Source organism: Bactrocera oleae, chromosome X (genome assembly GCF_042242935.1).
Source record: "Bactrocera oleae isolate idBacOlea1 chromosome X, idBacOlea1, whole genome shotgun sequence".
In the NCBI taxonomy this organism is placed as follows: Eukaryota; Metazoa; Arthropoda; class Insecta; order Diptera; family Tephritidae; genus Bactrocera; species Bactrocera oleae.
In genome coordinates, this window is record NC_091541.1 from 29,356,650 (window position 1) to 29,375,337 (window position 18,688).

General features: G+C 32.3%; 1 protein-coding gene across 24 annotated transcripts in view; it reads right to left on the reverse strand.

Annotated features, from left to right (window-relative positions):
- The window catches only part of pan (transcription factor pangolin), a 217,614-nt gene that overhangs the window by 14,725 nt on the left and 184,201 nt on the right, over positions 1-18,688 (reverse strand). For 3 of the 24 annotated variants that reach the window (XM_070112596.1, XM_070112577.1, XM_070112576.1), the window contains one exon: positions 5,123-6,417. The exons of the other annotated variants lie outside the window; for them this stretch is intronic. In XM_070112596.1, coding sequence (XP_069968697.1) covers positions 5,847-6,417 — 571 coding nt within the window. In that variant the 3' untranslated portion in view covers positions 5,123-5,846. Of the gene's footprint in view, positions 1-5,122; positions 6,418-18,688 lie in introns of those variants that run through there. 24 annotated transcript variants of the gene reach the window in all.

The following is an 18,688-nucleotide window of genomic DNA, read 5'->3' on the forward strand; positions in this document are numbered from 1 at the left end:
TCCCGGCTTATAAATAGGTCATAAAGATCCAATTAACTCTTCTTAATTATAGGAAATATATTAAAATAGTCTAACGAGCTTAAGTTTTATAAAAATCAAAGGCACTTGTCTTGGGAAATTTTACTTTTTTTTTAGCTTTTTTGCATTGCAGACAAGTTGTTATTTTTAACAGAATCGGCCATTAGTTTAAAAAAGTGTGCAAAAACAACGTAAATTAAAAAAAAAACTGTAAGCATAATATATTTGCCTACAACAAATATTGATAATGTAAAATAGTAAAATAGTTTTTTCATATAATAGAAAAGATATGCAATGTGTTCTGCCATGGTTTCGCATTGATTAGAGATAAGAACTGGTACTACCGATTTGCTGGCAACATAAAAAACTGTATTGATCGGTATAGGAGGAACTGCTAAAAGCTTGCAGCAAAGATATGTAAAAGTAAGCAAACATTTCAGTTTAATCAATAATAATTTTTGTTAAGCGCATTGAAACGCAAGAAGAAGATTGACTACCTGTATATTTTTAATTCATAAACATAGGTATTGTATTTAGGGTTATTCCAATTTTAACGTTTGTGGTGGGCATACAATATGGCATAACTATCCTTGTGGGTCCTTCGAAATATAATCAGTGTTTTAATTTAAAATCATATACGCAAAGTAATCGATAAACAAGTATTAGTTCTCATTGGTAACCATGCAATTCTTCCAAACTCAACACAAAAATTAAAATAACCGAAATCATTTATTTCATAACATCAAGCATATTATAAACTGTGCTACAAAAACTAAAAATAGTGCATAAATTTTGCGTTTCGAAACAACATCCAAACAACAATTGCGTATATATAGATAGAAAAAATGACAAAATTAATTACTGTCCTTCAGGTGAGTTAATCCGTCTATACTTTTATGTGTGTGTATGTATTTGTACGTACATATGTACATAAATATTTGTATTGGAAAGCATTACGCAAAAGCGAATTTTTCTTGTATTTTCCGTTCTATAGTAAGTTCCACTCATAAAAAATATGTGTAAGTAAATAACATTTAAAATTTTAATAAAAAATAAAAATATATTAAGAACATACAACAATATCAATATACTTTTTAACATCAAAGGGACTACATGAAATTGGTATTATTGTATTTTCAGAACAAATATTTTAAATAAATATGGTATATATGTACATATTATGTATGTAGATACTTGATTACCCAGTGGGCTTATGGCATACCTATGCATGATATATATTTAGTTATAATATGATATTTTCTCAGGAGATCTTGATCTGTAAAAATCAAATAGAGAGAAAAGCGAAAGGAGTAAGGAATAATAACACAGATCTACAAAAACAAAAGTTTTGTTTTGCGCCGGTAATTCTATGTTATAATTTGGGTAAATAGCCACGAAATGTCGTGCAAGGCTGTCAAAAGATTTGAAGCTACGTTCAGGTTTTGTATCGTTCGATAATAACCTAAAAAAAATTTTCATCATAATGAATGTCATGATTATAATGAATTATTATATGTTTTTAGTTAATGATATCGATATGCCGTCGTCAAGATGGTATTGGGTAAATAATCCAAAAACCATTTGATAAACTTTCGTTAATATGTAGTGAAAAAGGCTGAAAACCAATAACAGATTCAGTAAAAAACGCACCTTGTAAAGTAGTATACATTTAAAACAGTGGGCAAATTATAAATTTAATATTTTAATAATTGAAACAAGAAAAAACGTTAATTTCGGCTGCATCGAAGCTGTAATACCCTTCGCAAAAAAAAACCGTTTCCATACAAGAACTTGATTTTGATCGAGCAGTTTGTATGGCAGCGATATGCTATAGTAATCCTATCTGAACAGTTTGTTCGAAAATTGTGCAGCTTCCTTGGACAATAAGCCATGCGAAAAGTGATTAAGATATCTTGTAAAAAAAGTTTTCTTTACAAAGACTTTATTTTAATCAATCAGTTTGTATGACAACTGTATGCTATAGTTAACAGATCTGAACAGTTTCTTCGGAGATTATACTCCGTTGTTTCGGATAATAATGCTTGAATCGTTCAGTTTGTGTACCATCTATATGCTATAGTGGTCCGATATCGTTTCGACAAATGATCAACTTCTTTGTGAGAAAAGGACGGGTACGAAATTTCAAAGCGATATCTCAAAAACTGAAGGGCTAGTTCGTATATGTACAGACAGACGGAGGGGCGGACATGGCTAAATCGACTTAGCTCGTCGCGCTGATCATTTATATATATACTTCATAACAACAAACATCGTGGCCAACTTATTATGCTCTCTTTAGGGTATAAAAATTGTCAACTTTCTATTAAGTCATTAAAATGGGTACACTAAATTTCCATGTATCATATGTTTAGCAGCAGAGAAAAAAAATATCACTGGTAACAAATCCGATAATTACAAAGAGTTAGTTCAAGACATTTTAATTTGCTTTAAAAAGAAAAGTACACTATCTGGCCAATAATTTTCAAAGCCCTGAAACTCTTGGTGCGTATAGCTATACCTAGCTCGCGGTGATGACCTAAAGACATCGATTGGAGCAAATCTAAAAATAGAAGCTTCTAGTTTTTAAAATAATGCATAATTAAATGTTTAAATTTATATGATTATTTTTTTGGTTTTTTTAATAAATAAATAAAATGCATTTTAATTTTTTTTTGCCCTTGCTGAATCTCGGAAACTACACGCAACATTAAAAAAGTAAGTGTCAGGTTTTTATCAGGGTACCGAATTTACTTGAAACCAGTTTACCTTTACCGGCATCAAAATCATTGCAGACCTGTGTAATCAATCCTTGATAATTTGAAACTGTGTCAAATTTAGGAGTTATATTAATTATATTAAAACAAAATTTATAACCATAAGGCCGTCGGGCAAAGACACATAACTATTCATGGCAACTATTTATTAACTCCTGTTTCAATATAATATATGATATTTATCCACTAGTAACCAATCCGTGAGCAATTACCTTATAATCAAATCTTTAGTAACGAAATTTACGAATTAGCTTTCCATATATATTAAAAGCACCATTAAGTCATACATAAGTACGTTTGTATATGATAGGAATCTTATCTGGAGCAAAAATGGCAATTAACTTAAAGGCTATTAGCAATTCGTTTATAATGCTTTTGTCGTACATAGCGACTAAAAATTTGTATGTTAACTGTCTTCTATTCGCCAAGCGTTGCAGAGTACTCAATCGAACAAACTATACGAGGTGCTCTAACAAACAGGCAGCACTTGCGTTTCGATTGTTTCTTGGTGGAGAAATTCTTCTCTCCGCCTTAAAAAAAAGTTTTAGTAACACCTTAGTTCTGTTTTCTATGAACAATTATTATTTATTTAGCATTAAGTTTTTAAAAACTATTTTAATTTTTGAGAATAGTTTGTCATTTGAGCCATTAACAATAGTAAAACTGACTTTAATATGCAAAACAAAACTTGGTGACATTGAAGATAGCGGTTGTACAAATTTAATGATGTATCCCCTTACTCTCTTGTACGAATTCAACTCGATAACTTTGCTGTTGCTTTTACACGTAATATTTTTGAAAAGAGAGCAGCGCGCGGAGATAGCGAGCAGAGAAAAGGCAAATCGAGGACAGCTATTTTTAACTTAAAGCTGCTCTCATTTCAAAGTACATATAAAGAGTAATTTAAAAGCTTTATATTGCCTTGATATTCTTATTCATTTATTAGCTAAATAAAAAAATCTTACTACTAACGCTTAAAAGTGAGTTAAAATTGGTAAATACAGCATCATCATGTACAAATACATACATAATATTATATATATAAAAATTTGAATATATATATTCAAATGTGGAGTTCACAAGTCACGCCATTTGAAGTACTTGTATTTATATAGTCCGTTATTGACATAGGACAGTTAAACGTATGAAAGCACTATATTTCATACATATGTTATTGCCTCTGCACATCATGCAATTAATCCTCTGATTAGTGATAATAAAAAATAAATATGTCTACGAGGATTAAATGAAGAGCAGCTATTTTTTTTCAAAAATACGCACAATTGTACATTTAAAAGATGTCAATAAACACAACACAAATAACACAATAAACATGCCTTTCAACGGTTATTAAAATGAGGACTAAAAGTTTACAAGTATTAATACATTAGCTCATAGCACAAATATGAACAATAGCACAACCTTGAACTCCCTATATATGTAAATACATTACATAAGGTGTCCGTTATTTCCCAAATAGATTTTTATTTTTTGCAAACGTCCTCTGAAGTTTCAGTTTTTGCCCTAAAAATAAGGATACAACATAAACAAGCTCTTTATTTTCAATTTAGACCGTGCCTAAGTCATATATTTTTCTCATGGAATTTTTTCATATTTTGCTGTAAGCAAAGAATGATTCGTTTGAAGGAATTTTTTCATAAAAGCTTTGCTTTAAAAGTTAAAGTTACACATCAAATGACCTGAGCATGCATGCAAGTGATTTCTACATTCTGTGCTGCTCATACGACATGGTGTACTATATGAATATGGCACAACTGCGTATGTTTTTATGGAAAAAAATTTCAAAATTGTTTTTTTTTTTACAAAATGTATTAGAATATCACTCTTTTTTAAGTTGTAGTTTTATTTGCTTTGGAGAAAAAAATGTATTGTGAAAGATCAAAAAATTCCACGTAAAATGTAACAATTAAATTGATTATAAAGAGCTTGCTTACATTGGATCCTTATTTATAGGGCGACTGCAACTTCAGATAGCGTTTGCAAAAAACCAATCAGCTTGGGAAATAACGAACACGCTAATATTCGTATGTATGGTATGTACATTGCTAGGATGGTACGTATATTGTAAAATTATAATATGTAAATATATGAATATTTTTTGTAGTTCTAACAGTACTTAGGATAACTTATTTTTATAAATATTTGCAATAAAATGTTAACAAAATACGCAATTCAACAAAAATGCAAACGCAAATAAAAACCGAAAATATTAACGAGAAAGCGAGATACAAGGGAACAAAGGAAACAAATATGGAAAAACACATATGCTAGCGAACGGAACGAAGCATGTATAAAAAGTTGATTCATACGGGCATTAAAGTGGTTCGGCAATTATGGCTGCTGTTGTTATGTTTGCAGTTGTTGAGGCCAGCGATGTAAGGATGTCTCTTAAATACAGTTGTTATCCATATGCTCGACCTGTATCTTTACTCTGATTTCAGTAGGCCACATTAAAGGTGTCTGGCTGATCTAGTTTTGGGCAACGGCAGCATTTTTGCTGTTAATTTTTATTTTTGCTTTTAGTTTCATATTTTGTAGCTCATACACATATATCTCTTTGAACTTTAACTAGTTCAAAAAGCATTTCCTCGAAAAAATAAGTGTGATTATTTTGTGCATTTACTTTTGCATTATGACATTTTTTGTTTCGTAAACATCTGTGCATTAGGCTCATATAGCTTAATCAATTTGTTGTACTCTGGTATATTTTATGCTTTGAACTATTTAACTATGTACATATGTATATAACAACTCAAGTTAATAATGTCAAAACAATCCACTGCCGCCTTTATGCATTGTTAAGTTTATCCATATACTTATGCATACCTTATATATATGTAATATACCTTAACAATATTTGACACATCCGCAAAAACACTTCGGATTTTCAAAAATTTCAATAGGTGCTATGCATATATTATAGTTTATATAAGTATGAATGTATATACTATGTTTAACTATGGTTTGAGTTCAAGAGTCTTCTTTTAAATCAGAGAACGCCAAATCGTCCAGCATCATCTAAATTAGTTGTACTTATAAGTTCACATAAGTTGGCTGCGCCTGTGGTGACAGTTGCTGTTGTCCACCGTTTCCAGCGCCACTACAACTATTAGCACCAGCCGCTGACATTATATTGCTGATGGCGGAAGTGGGTTGGAGCATATTTGCGGCGTTCGTGTTATTATTATTTGTTTGGGAGGATAGATTGTTATTTACTTGACCGACAGCTGCTGCAGCTGCAGCAACGGCAGCTTGATTGAGTAGTTGTGCTGCGGCGGCATTTATAGAACCATGCCCACCCGCACCGATGAGACCGCTATTCGCATTAACTCCTCCCCCGCTAGGAGACGCTATTAAATTGTTGTTTCCACTGGTACTGCTATTGCCGCAAGAAGTCGCTGCTGAATTGAGCATTTGCAGATGATTTGAAGAGGACGTCGAAGAGGACGACGAAGAGGAGGACGATGAATTGGGCATCAAAATTGTACTTCCAAGACCAGAGACGACTGGTGTCAACATGCCGGTAGTAAGTCCGAGGTTACCGACACTTACGCCGCTTACACCAACACCTATGCCTGGATTTGATACTGTGCTTAAATTGGGGCTACCAATACATTCATGGAAAGATGTCAGGATGCATTTATATTGTTATGGTTACGTGGATTTTCGTTAAAAATTATTTTGATTTTATCATTATTAGTTTAATTTTGGTAATTATCCAAAATAATTTCGTGGTGTGCAAGCGTAAGGAGACAAAGAAGAAGAGATTGAATTTGTCTTGATAAATGTTTCTATATTCTATTAAAGTAACGAATATGAGTACATAAAGATAATATTTGTAGACACACACACACATTCATAGCCGTATCAGTTAGTAATTATGGTGATAGTGTACGTGTTCAATATGTAATAAAATTATTTAGAATCGAGTACTAAGGATTTGTATATAATTCCCTACCTTTATAAAACAAAAAATTTTCGTTTGTTGTATAAAAATATTATTACACATATAATAATAATAATAAAAGTCAATAATTTGTCTTAAATTCATATTGAGTTCGAAAACTTAATTATGTAACATAAAGTGTATATAAAATAAATAAGTATGACATTTTTCCCTTTACTGAAACAACTGATACCGACAATATAACGATATGAAAAATATATATCCTAATATGTAAGGATAGCAGCCGCTAGGTACATGTATACCAAAATATACTTTTTAGCCAGTCGCTTTTTTATCTATTACTATCATATCTTAATATAGTGTACAGAAATACCCAAATCCGAAAACTGCGCAAGACCTATAGAATTTTAAGGATTAAATCAGTTATACCCACTCCTTGAGCCGTGAGCGAAACGAGTTTCTATGATTTCACATGTATACAACACATCGTACAGCTGTCGTTGATCAGACTTAATGCGAGCATCAACCATGAAGTCGTATACATACCAACAGTATGTTTAATAATGCATGTAAAATCGATCTCTATGCCCTAAGCTTTTAGACATCAATCTGAAATTTTGCTCATGTCTTTTTCTCAACAATATTCGATTCCTTAAACATCTCGTAAATAGTCTTCTTTGTGACAGAACGGTCGTGGCGGAGTGGGGTAGTCCAAAGACAACCCGAAAAGTCAGGGGCACCCCGCAAGGAGGGATATTTTCTCCATTACTTTAGGTTTTAGTAATTAACGACCTACTTAAAGAACTTGAGAAGCGAGGCTGTTGGATAATAGCCTACACTGATGACATTGTACTTAGGGTTAAAGCAAAATTTCATAATACCATCTACGAGCTAGCAGAAGGATATCTCAATGTGATATCGAACTGGGCGGATAGAAGTGGATTAGCCGTCAACTCAAGTAAAACTGAGATGGTTTTATTTACCAAGAGGTATAAGATCCCAGACGTGCTTCTCCCCTTCGAAGGTTCACGTCTTCAACTTGTGGATAAGGGCTCATCCATCAATCGTTTCGTCAACCTTGACTTTAGGCTACTGGACCATTGTAGTGTTTTTCAGACAGAATTTGCTGCTATTAATGTGGCGGTAGACATACTGCTACGAAGTGCAGCCTCTTTCAGGGAGGTGAGCATTCATTCCGCCAGTAGAGCGGCAATACTAGCGCTGAGGTTGCTAACTGTCCACTCAAAGCTAATCAAGTGTCTGTCCTCACTAAAAATAGCATCAAGCTACTTCACCATCAGACTCGTTTGGGTGCCTGGGCAGAGCTGAATCGCTGGCAACTGCAAAAATGATGAGCTAGACAGAGAGGGCACACTTACCCCGTTCACATTGGAATGGGACCGAGTTGGATCTCCATTAGCGTCTTGCGTTCCAGCTTTGGACCAATGGACCTCGCGTGCGCTTAGCAGGCGCTGGTTGACGACCCGCTCTTGTTCGACTGCGGAATCCTTTTGGCCTAGAGTAGAACGCAAGAGATCATACGAATTACTTGCCCTTTGCAAAGTTCATCTTGCTACAATAGCTGGGATTCTTACCTTCGGCGAACCAAGAGACATAGCCGAAACTAACATTGGTCACAGTTCTTGTATGGAAAACTTTTTTATATGACGAGATATTTCTTTACGAGATTTGGCAATTCTAAAGCAATCCTCGCATACATTTTGTAGATCGAACCACTTTGGCATGTAGCTGCCATACAAACTGAAAGATAGAGAGTTTTTGCATTGAACACTTTTTGATTGACGAGATATCTTCAAGAAATTTTACCAGGAATTATTGTCTAAAACAACGGTACAATCTTCAAAGAAATTGTTCACATCCGATCACTTTAGCATATGGCTTTTATACAAACTGACCGATTAAAATTAGGTTCTTTTATGTAAACTATCTTATTTGTGAAGCATATTTTTGCTTCAATGCAACCGAGGTTAAGGTTTTTTCTTGTTTCAACTATGTTTCAAATGCAAAATGTTTGAAATAAATGTATACATTACTCACAAGCAATTTCTCTTTGCATTCTACTACTATTTTGACGTACGAAACGTATATATACGAGTATATAAATCATTTAACTCTTACCTGATAAAAATTAAAACACACGTTTCTAATACATACACAAACTTGTAACTTTGCGCTGGGCATAGGTGGTTTATATATACAATAATAAATATTTTTATAGAATATATATTATATATATCTTAATATATATTACTAACGTTTCCTATTAAATAATTAAACAAAGTTAATTTCTAAAAAATGTTTTTGTCTTTAAATACTTGACTTATTAAAATACGTTTTAAGTGTGAAATATTATGTAAAAATTTTCAATATCGATTGGTGTATTAATATAATTAAACTAATAATTATAATTATATCTGAGTGAGGCCTTTTTATAATCTAAACAAAAAGTTGAATGCGAAAAAGTGTCTGTTTTTGACAATTTTCATTCCTACATGTAGTCGAAAATTAATATCAATTGTTTCCTCATTAAAATATCATAATACCATTATTCTTGTTTATTATATTATAATACAAAATATTTGAGATCGTACGTAAAGCTGTCGCAATCAACTCAAATACGCCAATGAAGAATGGAAGGATGAAAATACACCTGTTGTATACCTATAACTACAGAAACAGTAGTTCCCTTTATAACCGCAGAAAAAAAGAATATTACTGTATACTTGTATATATATTAACATGGTCATATATGGTCATATATACTATATTTGTTAAAATAAGTTATTCATGATTTTGTATCTAAACCAAGTTTTATTTTTTATTTTGAGTTTTTTGAATTTAATGTGTTGGTTCCAGGTATATGGAAAGACAACGACACAGGTTTGTAATTCCCTCAAAACATATTTATTGTTAATGAGACTAAGATGCATGATATCAAATACTCGTATATGAAAGCTTATAACTTGGATCGATGTAAACTAAATTCTTTTTCGGCTTGCCCGTCAAAAGATTTATACGCTATCGGTCAATCACATCATATATATGTACATCTGTGTATCTGTATATATTACATAATACACACAATTTATTTGGTATCTTCTCTATCTGGTATATACTTGTATACTATATATTATAATACACACAATTTATTTGGTAACTTAGAAAATTTATTATAACAAATACTTTAAAACATATATAAAAATATATACAATATATTATATTTTAAATCAACTGGTGTGTAAAATACACATTATTAAACATTTGTAACAGAAACCGTCTTCGCCTCGTTATATTCTTAAGACAGTCTATTTGATTTGTTCAAAACTTCGCTCTCTGAGTCTAATCGCAGGCCGTTATAGTTTAAAATATTTACTATTCTAACTATAACCTGCTTCAATATATTTGAATCATCAAACATTTTACCGTTTTTTTTATGGTGGTTAAGTTTTGTTAAATTGATGCTGTAATAAAAGGCTGGGACATGAATTTTGCCATCTTTTAGAGCTAAAAGTGCTGGATTAAGGTTTTTTTGTACTAAATTGTTGTTTGTTTGTTTGTTTAACTCAAATGAAACCAAAAATCTAAAATGAAGGTGTAGATGACTACATTGTGCATCAGAATTGGAAGTTCTTATAGGAAGTAAAATGGTAGTGATGGTACTATGTATGTACATATGTACGCACATTTAAATACGTATTATATTTTTTAAGCTAAACTAGTTTGAAATAAAGAGTGTTCATTTGCATAAAGTGAGTTCTTTAAAAATTATCCAGCAATCACAGCAACAATCAAGCTCATATATCAATTTAATCAAAGTAAACTTAATCGTCTCAATTTCTTAAAAATAAATATGATGTAGCTACTTTTTCCCGCTTATTGGTATTTATTTATTTTTAAAATAAAATTGATTATCGAAAAAATAAAAATGATCGATTGATGCAATCTCTACAGTGTTAATCCTTATTATTCTCCTAATCACATGGCTTTAGTATAAATGTGTGATAATAATCATTTTCTACTCGTTTTAATTGGAATGAGTATAAAATTGTCCAATATTTTCCTATCACATTGGAAGCTCCAGTATGAACAGCATACAGCGCGACTGACAAGCTCTAACTTGATATTTATTACCAACACGCGCCAAACAATAACAATAAGTACAACACAACAATAAGTAAGGAAGGGCTAAGTTCATTTTGTACTCTTGCAACTTACAAGGATCAACAAAAAAACTATGTATTAAAAAATATTGCGAAAGAATTCAGCATTCATTATTCGACGAAATCTTGCATGGATTGCAATAAAATTTGGTATTTTATTAAGTTATGTTATTGGTTATAGACTCACTTAGTTTTATAACTATATTTTTCTTCGCGTCAGTGAAAATTATACCTTTACACCAAATCCTTACATATTTATCCTTACTATTGATATAATTTTAAAATTTTCATGAAAACTTGTCCACCTAATTTCATAAAGTATCATACATTTTGAGCAACCTAAACGGTTTAAAGTCAGCTGGAAAGTCGGAAATCACTGTACAGGATGAGGAGAGGTTGCAGAAAAAGGTCTGGGCTTGTTGCATTAACCACTGGCATTGCTCAGATATACTCGAGAACATATTTTCAATAAATTTATAAACAAATAACTTACACGACATACAATATTCGGCATAAGGATCATTATATGTAGTATATGACAGTTGGAGTAATTCGTACACTAATGTCACATATTTTCGGTATAAAACTATTAATATTACATACTGACCGATATATGCGGAACAAAGCCAACCGGAAGTTTGAAAATCTTATATTACGTATATGGGAGGTAGGAGTAGGATAGGAGACTTGATTTCATATATTATATTTTTGCCATTACCACATATTATTAACAGAAAAAGATGATCTCTGAGTTTCAGTAAGGTACCTCACAGACCAACACCAATATATAAAGAAGGTAAAGTCAACCGGATGTTTGAAAATCTTGATATTAGTTATATGGAGGCTACGGCAAGTTTTCATCTTATTTTAGGCACACAGATGCGACTTTATGAGAAATACACGCCCACTAAATTTTATTAAGATAATTCAAATATTGGCTGATATATGCGGTATAAAGTCAGTCGGAAGTTCGAAAATCTTTGCTTTGGGTATATGGGGGTTAAGAGAAGCATTGACCCGGTTCAACCCATTTTTGACATACTGACATAATATTATCAGGAAAGACTCTCTCCGAATTCCAGTTATATATCTTAAATATTGAACGATAATTTCGGTAAAAAGTCAACCATGGACACTGGGGTCCACATTTTCAGTAGACTTGAGATAGCAAATTAATTAATGCTTGACTTGTATACTGGAAAGTAAAAAAATCAGATGGAAAGTAAGCGTAGCAATTTTCGCAAAGTGCGCGTGCCAAATTTGGTTGAAATCGGTCCAGTAGATCCCGAGATATGGGTAGGGAATGCTACGCATTTATGTATTGGCTCCGATAGAGCCTAATTTTACCATCCTATGTGTAATATTTAAAGTCTCTGACTTGTTTAGCTAATAAGTTATCGCACTTTTAATAGTTTTAAGCAAACCCGTTATATGGCTAGTGGGCGTGGTTATCACCGGACCCTCTTTTTACTGCGATTTTAAACTGCGAATTCCCCTCCCTAATGCGATTCGTTATACAAAATCACAGTTTTGTATTGTATTTTATTGTGGAACTTGGTTATGGCAATATATTAAATTTCGATTAAGGGCGTTTTGTGGACGTGGCAGTGGTCCGATTACGCCCATCTGCAAGACGGTGCCAATACACATGTGTACTAAGTTTCATCAAGATATTCTCAAATTTTACTCAAGTTACAGCTTGTACAGACGAACGAACAGACACGCGGACGGACTGACAGCCACCCGGATTTCAACTCGTCTCTTTATCCTGATCATCATGTATATAATACTTTGCAAGAGTATAAAAATAGTCCAGTCATTAGAAAAATGCAAAAGAAACATGAAAGTTATTGTAAAATGGACTCTTACGTCGTTTCTTTGTAACTTCATAAACTTCCAGTTGATTGTTTTTTTTTACAAATGTCTCCTGAAGTTTCAGGATTTCTGAAAGAAAAAGGGTCCCACGTAAAATAGCTCATTTTTTCTATTTAAACCCTGCCAAAATCACTTTACTTTTCCCATACATTTTGCATCGAATTTTTTGATAGTTTGTATTAAACAAGAAAGGCCTTAAAAATTATTCTAATACATGATTTTCGGCTCTACAAATAAAAGTTCAGGATCAGTTTTTTCATAAAATCATTAATTTAAAAGTTATACGCATTTAAAGTGATACATCAAATGGCCTGAGCATTCATACAAGTGATTTACACATTCCGTGTTGCTCATACGACATGGTGTATTATAGAAATACATGCTATTATATTCCCATTTTTAAAGTTGTAGATTTATTTGCGTTGGAGATAAAAAATTTATTGCAAAAAATCAAAAAATGTATGGGATGAAAGAGTTTGCTTACATTGGATTGGGATATAACGGACACCCTAATATAAATACACATACCTATAGGTTTAAAAGTGCCATAGTATTTCGCATCGTCAATAGTATCGGGTTTTCAAATAGGGATGATATGAATTATTAGTGTTATTTCGGCCATTTTTAATATGTCATATCTGTAATTTTATTTCATTGTATTCAGAAATGTTTACTATTTCATCATTGAAAGATATACGCAAGAACAACGTTTGCAAATCATTAATTTTTATTATCGATATAATCGTTTTCCAATTGCAACTATTTGTGCGCTCCACCTGTGCTCGGTATTACATTGTTGCCTTAGGAAATAACTCATTCCAAATTTCGTGAAGATATTATGTCAAAAAAAAGTTTTCCATACAAGCACTTGATTTCGATTGTTCAGTTTGTATGGCAGCTATGTGCTATAGTGGCCCGATATCGGCCGTTCCGACAAATGAGCAGCTTCTTAGTGAGAAAAGGACAGGTGCAAAATTTCAGATCGATAGTTTAAAAAGTGAGGAACTAGTTCCAACTCTTTCATTTGACAAGGTATCTTCACGATATTAGGCATAGAATATTGCTTAAAGCAATAGTGTAAGTTCCGAAGCAATTGTACAGATCGGATGACTATAACATATAGCTGCCATATTAACTGAACGATCGGAGTAAAATCCTTGTATGAAAAACTCTTTCATTTGACGAGGTATCTTTCCAAAATTTGGCATGGATTATTATTTAAGGCAACAATGGAATCTCCGAAGAAATTGTATAGATCGTATGACTATAGCATATAGCTGCCATACAAACTGAACGATCGGAATCAAGTGTTTGTATGGAAAACTCTTTCATTTAACGAGGTATCTTCACGAAATTTGGCATGAGTTATTTTCTAAGGCAAGAATATAATCTTCGAAGAACTTGTTTAGATCGGATCACTATGTCATATAGCTATCATATAAACTGAACGATCGGAGTAAAGTGCCTGCATGGAAAAAATTATATTTTTTATTGCCGATTCACGAAATTAGAGCTGAATCAAGTTATTGTAAGGAACCTTTGCATCTGTGAAGGGTATTATAGCTTCGGTGCAACCGAAGTTATAGTTTTTGTCTTGATAACATTACACAAAAACATATTTAAAAAACTTATATGTTTAAATTGATTAGCATTTGTGTATTATTTTAATAAAAAACCGATCCCGCCTTGTTGAAAATGATCTCAAAGAACCGATTGGGTAGCGATTCGTGCAATTTTACAATATAATTTAAGGAAATTAATGATCAAGTACTTTAGTTTTAATATTATCAAATATAGAGAATTTCTTATCACCCTTTTGATAGTAGATAAGCTCATTAAAGCACCTGCTTTTGCCCGGATCGCGGCGGTCGATACATGAGGCTTGGATGCTTTTCTCTAAACGCAAGAAATTGTATATAATTTTTTAATTTCTGCTGACTTTTTGTGATATTTCCATTATTAAAAGCTGTAACTTTGACAAGCTTCAATAATTACTTTTCCTTCAACCGAGAGCGATTCTCCTTTACCAATATCAGAGACAATACAGCACATTGAACAATATTAAAAAAAGATTGGTGTCAATACGAATTCAAACTCCGAAAGATAAATTCAAAACAAATTGCATGTGCTATCCTGCTGACTCACAAATAAAGTAAACTTTTCGACAAAAAAGAGCAGAAAATAGCAAAAATGGTATAACGGATCATTCTTATCGCATGTTCTCTTTACCAATGACTATTCATACAAAGATGAGAAAATCCAAAATCAATAAACTAACTGCACCTTTTTAACAAAAAAATCAGAAGCAGTGATATTAGGCTGACAAAGGTGTGCTAACATGGTGACGCGTAGTGTATGTATATGAAATATAACTAAGAATAATAATGATAACCAGCATTAATCGTCGAAAAGATTGTGCACCAAAAATGATGAAAGTGCAGTTAGGCAGTTTTGGCAGCTCACAAACTTTGAGACGGTATATTTTGGTATGTATGTAATATCTGCAAAAATAAATATTTTGTTTATCGGTCCTGATTGTAGCCACAAAGCAACCTCGCCAATTCTCTCATTAACAAACCCACGGTGGAGTACATAATCATATGCGATACGTTTAGGTATTCTGAAAAGTTTACACGGTGCTTTATATTGATGTGAACAAATGCCTATACAACATGGTCGCAAATTAATATATTTTTTGTCGGTTAGAAAGATTCCTATATGATTCACAGATTATTCCAAACGTGATTCCAATAAAAAAGCCATGGGAATACTTTCCAACAAATTTTTCTAAATTGTTGGCTAATGGTCATAAGAACGGTAGGTTTGAAACGTCTGGTGTTTGCTCTAAAAACAGTGAAATGAACCGTGAAGTGATAATGGCATTTAAACTCTTCAACCTTTGACAAACTCTTTGCCAAAATGGATAAATTTTTTTTGCTTAACGCAAACATATTACATTCGTTATAGGACAAAATTACTAACTGATTTATTCTTTACCTTGTTTTCCTAACTCATAATACAAGATATGTGAATGCGAATTAACCTGGTGTAAAGTAAAAGAATCCTATTGAATTTCAGATACAAGCGGCTTCTCCAGTGACATGCGGTCAACGACCATAAATGTATCCTTTTTACAGATGAAAAAAGTATGACTGTTGAAGAAGTTTTCATAAAACGACAAAATCTACGCAAAAACTTCCAAAGACGCAGAAAATGTTATCCCAAGTGTTTAACGTGATCACCATCCAGCTGCTGTAATGGTTTTTTGTCTCCTGTAAAGTCGTTACACCTCTTCACTTCTGTGAAAAATGGGTTAAAACTGGTGTAAAAATGTACTAGCAGGATGCAATACTATCTTCAATGGGGAGCATTAGATCTACCAGCAAGATTCTGCTTCTGCACAGTAAGCAAAAACAACCCAGCAGCGGCTTAAGCGCCATATACCGGGTTTCAATCTTTGGCGCCGTCAATACCAATTGAAACTGTGTGTGCTGCTATTGATCAATAGTCGAATCGTTTGAGAACTTGTAGGAAAACAAAAGGGGATCATTCTGCATAAAATTTTGTACATCACTTATTTAATATATACATTATTATAAAAGAATTAACTTTAATAGGACTAAGTATGTCAATCAATGTAAGATATCTTAATGAAATTAAGTAAGCATACTGTTTTAGAAAAACTGTAGTTTTTTGATAATTGTAAATTAAAATATTTTTTAAGGTTTGGCTAAACCTGATCTTAGCACTTTTTTTACATGTTAACGCTCAGTAGATAAAATTTTAATTTAGGGACATATCTAAAGTATAATTATATTGTTTAAAATGAAGATGATATGTATGGTGTTAACAATATTTTTTCGGACTTTACGGATATGTTGTTTTTTTTTCTCGTGTATCCGTATATTTCGGTAGTAACAGAGTTTTCTAAGTGAAATCGAAAAAGCCTTTTCTTCTGATTTAACTGGGCATTAGTGATCGAATATGATCCACTTTGGAATAAAAATTGTTTTGTCGTTAAACTACGATGAAAGTGAAACAGATGTTCGGAAAATAATTCGATTTAGGTTGTTAAAATCGCGTCTTTAATCTTAGATTAATAATTTATAAGGGAAATGATAACGGTACACAAGATATCTAATTATATAGTAAGATGTATTATTAAGAGTTGGAGGATTTTTTTTTTTCTGATAACAATGCAAACTTTTGGTAAAAATGCTTAAAATCGAGTCAATACTTCCCCTAGCACCATTGTACCTAAAATAAATATTTTCGAGCTTCCGGTTGATTTTGTATACAATATATGAGTTATCTGAATGAAACTTAGAAAGGAACTTTTTCTGGTAATGATATGTCGTAATGCTAAATGGGCGAAAACTACCCGTATAATATATACCTACATAATATAATATAATAATTTCAAACTTCAGGTTGGCTTTTCACCGTATATCTCAGTCAATATCTAAGATATCTTAAGAAAATTAAGTCAACGTATAATATTCTAGCAGATTTTATGCCGGATCAGTGGGTGAGTTTTTTTCCTAAAATTGTGTGGAAAGATATTCTCCAGTATAGTTGGACAAAGCCAAACGTTAATGCAATCAGTCCAGATCTTGCTTTAGCCCCAATATACCCTATATATGAGTGATTTCTGACCTTTCACCTGACTTTAAACCGTTTAGTTTGGTATATTAAATTTATTTTCTTCGGTTGAGTTTGTGTCACATATGTCTAATTTGAGTTTAGTTTGTAAATAAGTAACCGGACGATGAATAAAAATGTAGTAATGAAAATATGGTAAGTGAGTCTATGACCAATAATATACATATGTAAGTTAATAAGATAGAAACCCGAACTTAGTCCTTCCTTACATCCTTCATCAGCAATAGTAATCTGTGGATTCAATTAGAGTCGATCCAATTTCAATAAATATAAATGTTCGATCCGGTAATATATATTAGCAATGTAGATCTGTATAAATACATTTGCTTTAATTTTTCTCTGCATTCATACGCATTTACATACATACGAATGAATGAACGTATATAGTACGTATGTGTACATTTTTCATATTGACTAACCTTCAGAAAAACTAGATGCTGACATCAAAAAAATTATCATAGAAAAAACATTACAAAAAAATTTCCATTCATAAATGCAAGCGCATCACCAATAAAGCAAAGGCGTTTCATTCATATACGCATGTGTTGCTCATATCTCCCCGCATGCGTGTCTTCTCACGTGTATGCTACAAATCATAAGTTCACATTATTTCTAGTCAAGTATGCTGATGTATTAGAATATTTCTATTTCTATTAGAATCAACATCTTCTTCTATAGAAAATGTAACAGCAACTAAGCAAACAGAATTTTAAAACCTAATATCGTGAGAGTGATGCTCGGGTTCGAATTTTCGTAAATTATTGTTTTTTTCGCATATTTTATTTTTCTAGCAAGGTTACACGCAAATATGCAACTTTGATGATTTTATGATATTTATCAAAATGTCCTCGCTGGCACCACATTTGGCTTTCGCAATAACATCAAAATATGATTTCAGCTTTTATTGACAACGACGCCTCCAGCGGGGAGAAGAGTTTGACTGGATGTTGTTGTTGTGCTCATAATGCTTGGACTTTTCGTTGTAAATAAATGTGTAAATTTGTCTAAAATTTATCAGCCATTCGAAAATTGCAGCGATGCCTTGGGTAATAATTTATACGAAATTTTTTGAAGTTACGTTGACAAATAAAAGAATTTTCCCTACAAGAACTTGAGTTTGATCGGTCAGTTGTATGGCAGCTACGTATCATATGTACATATATGCTTTAGTTGTCCGATATCGGCGGTTGCGACAAATTAGCAGGTTATAGAGAAAAGAACATGTGCGGAATTTCAGATCGATATCTCAA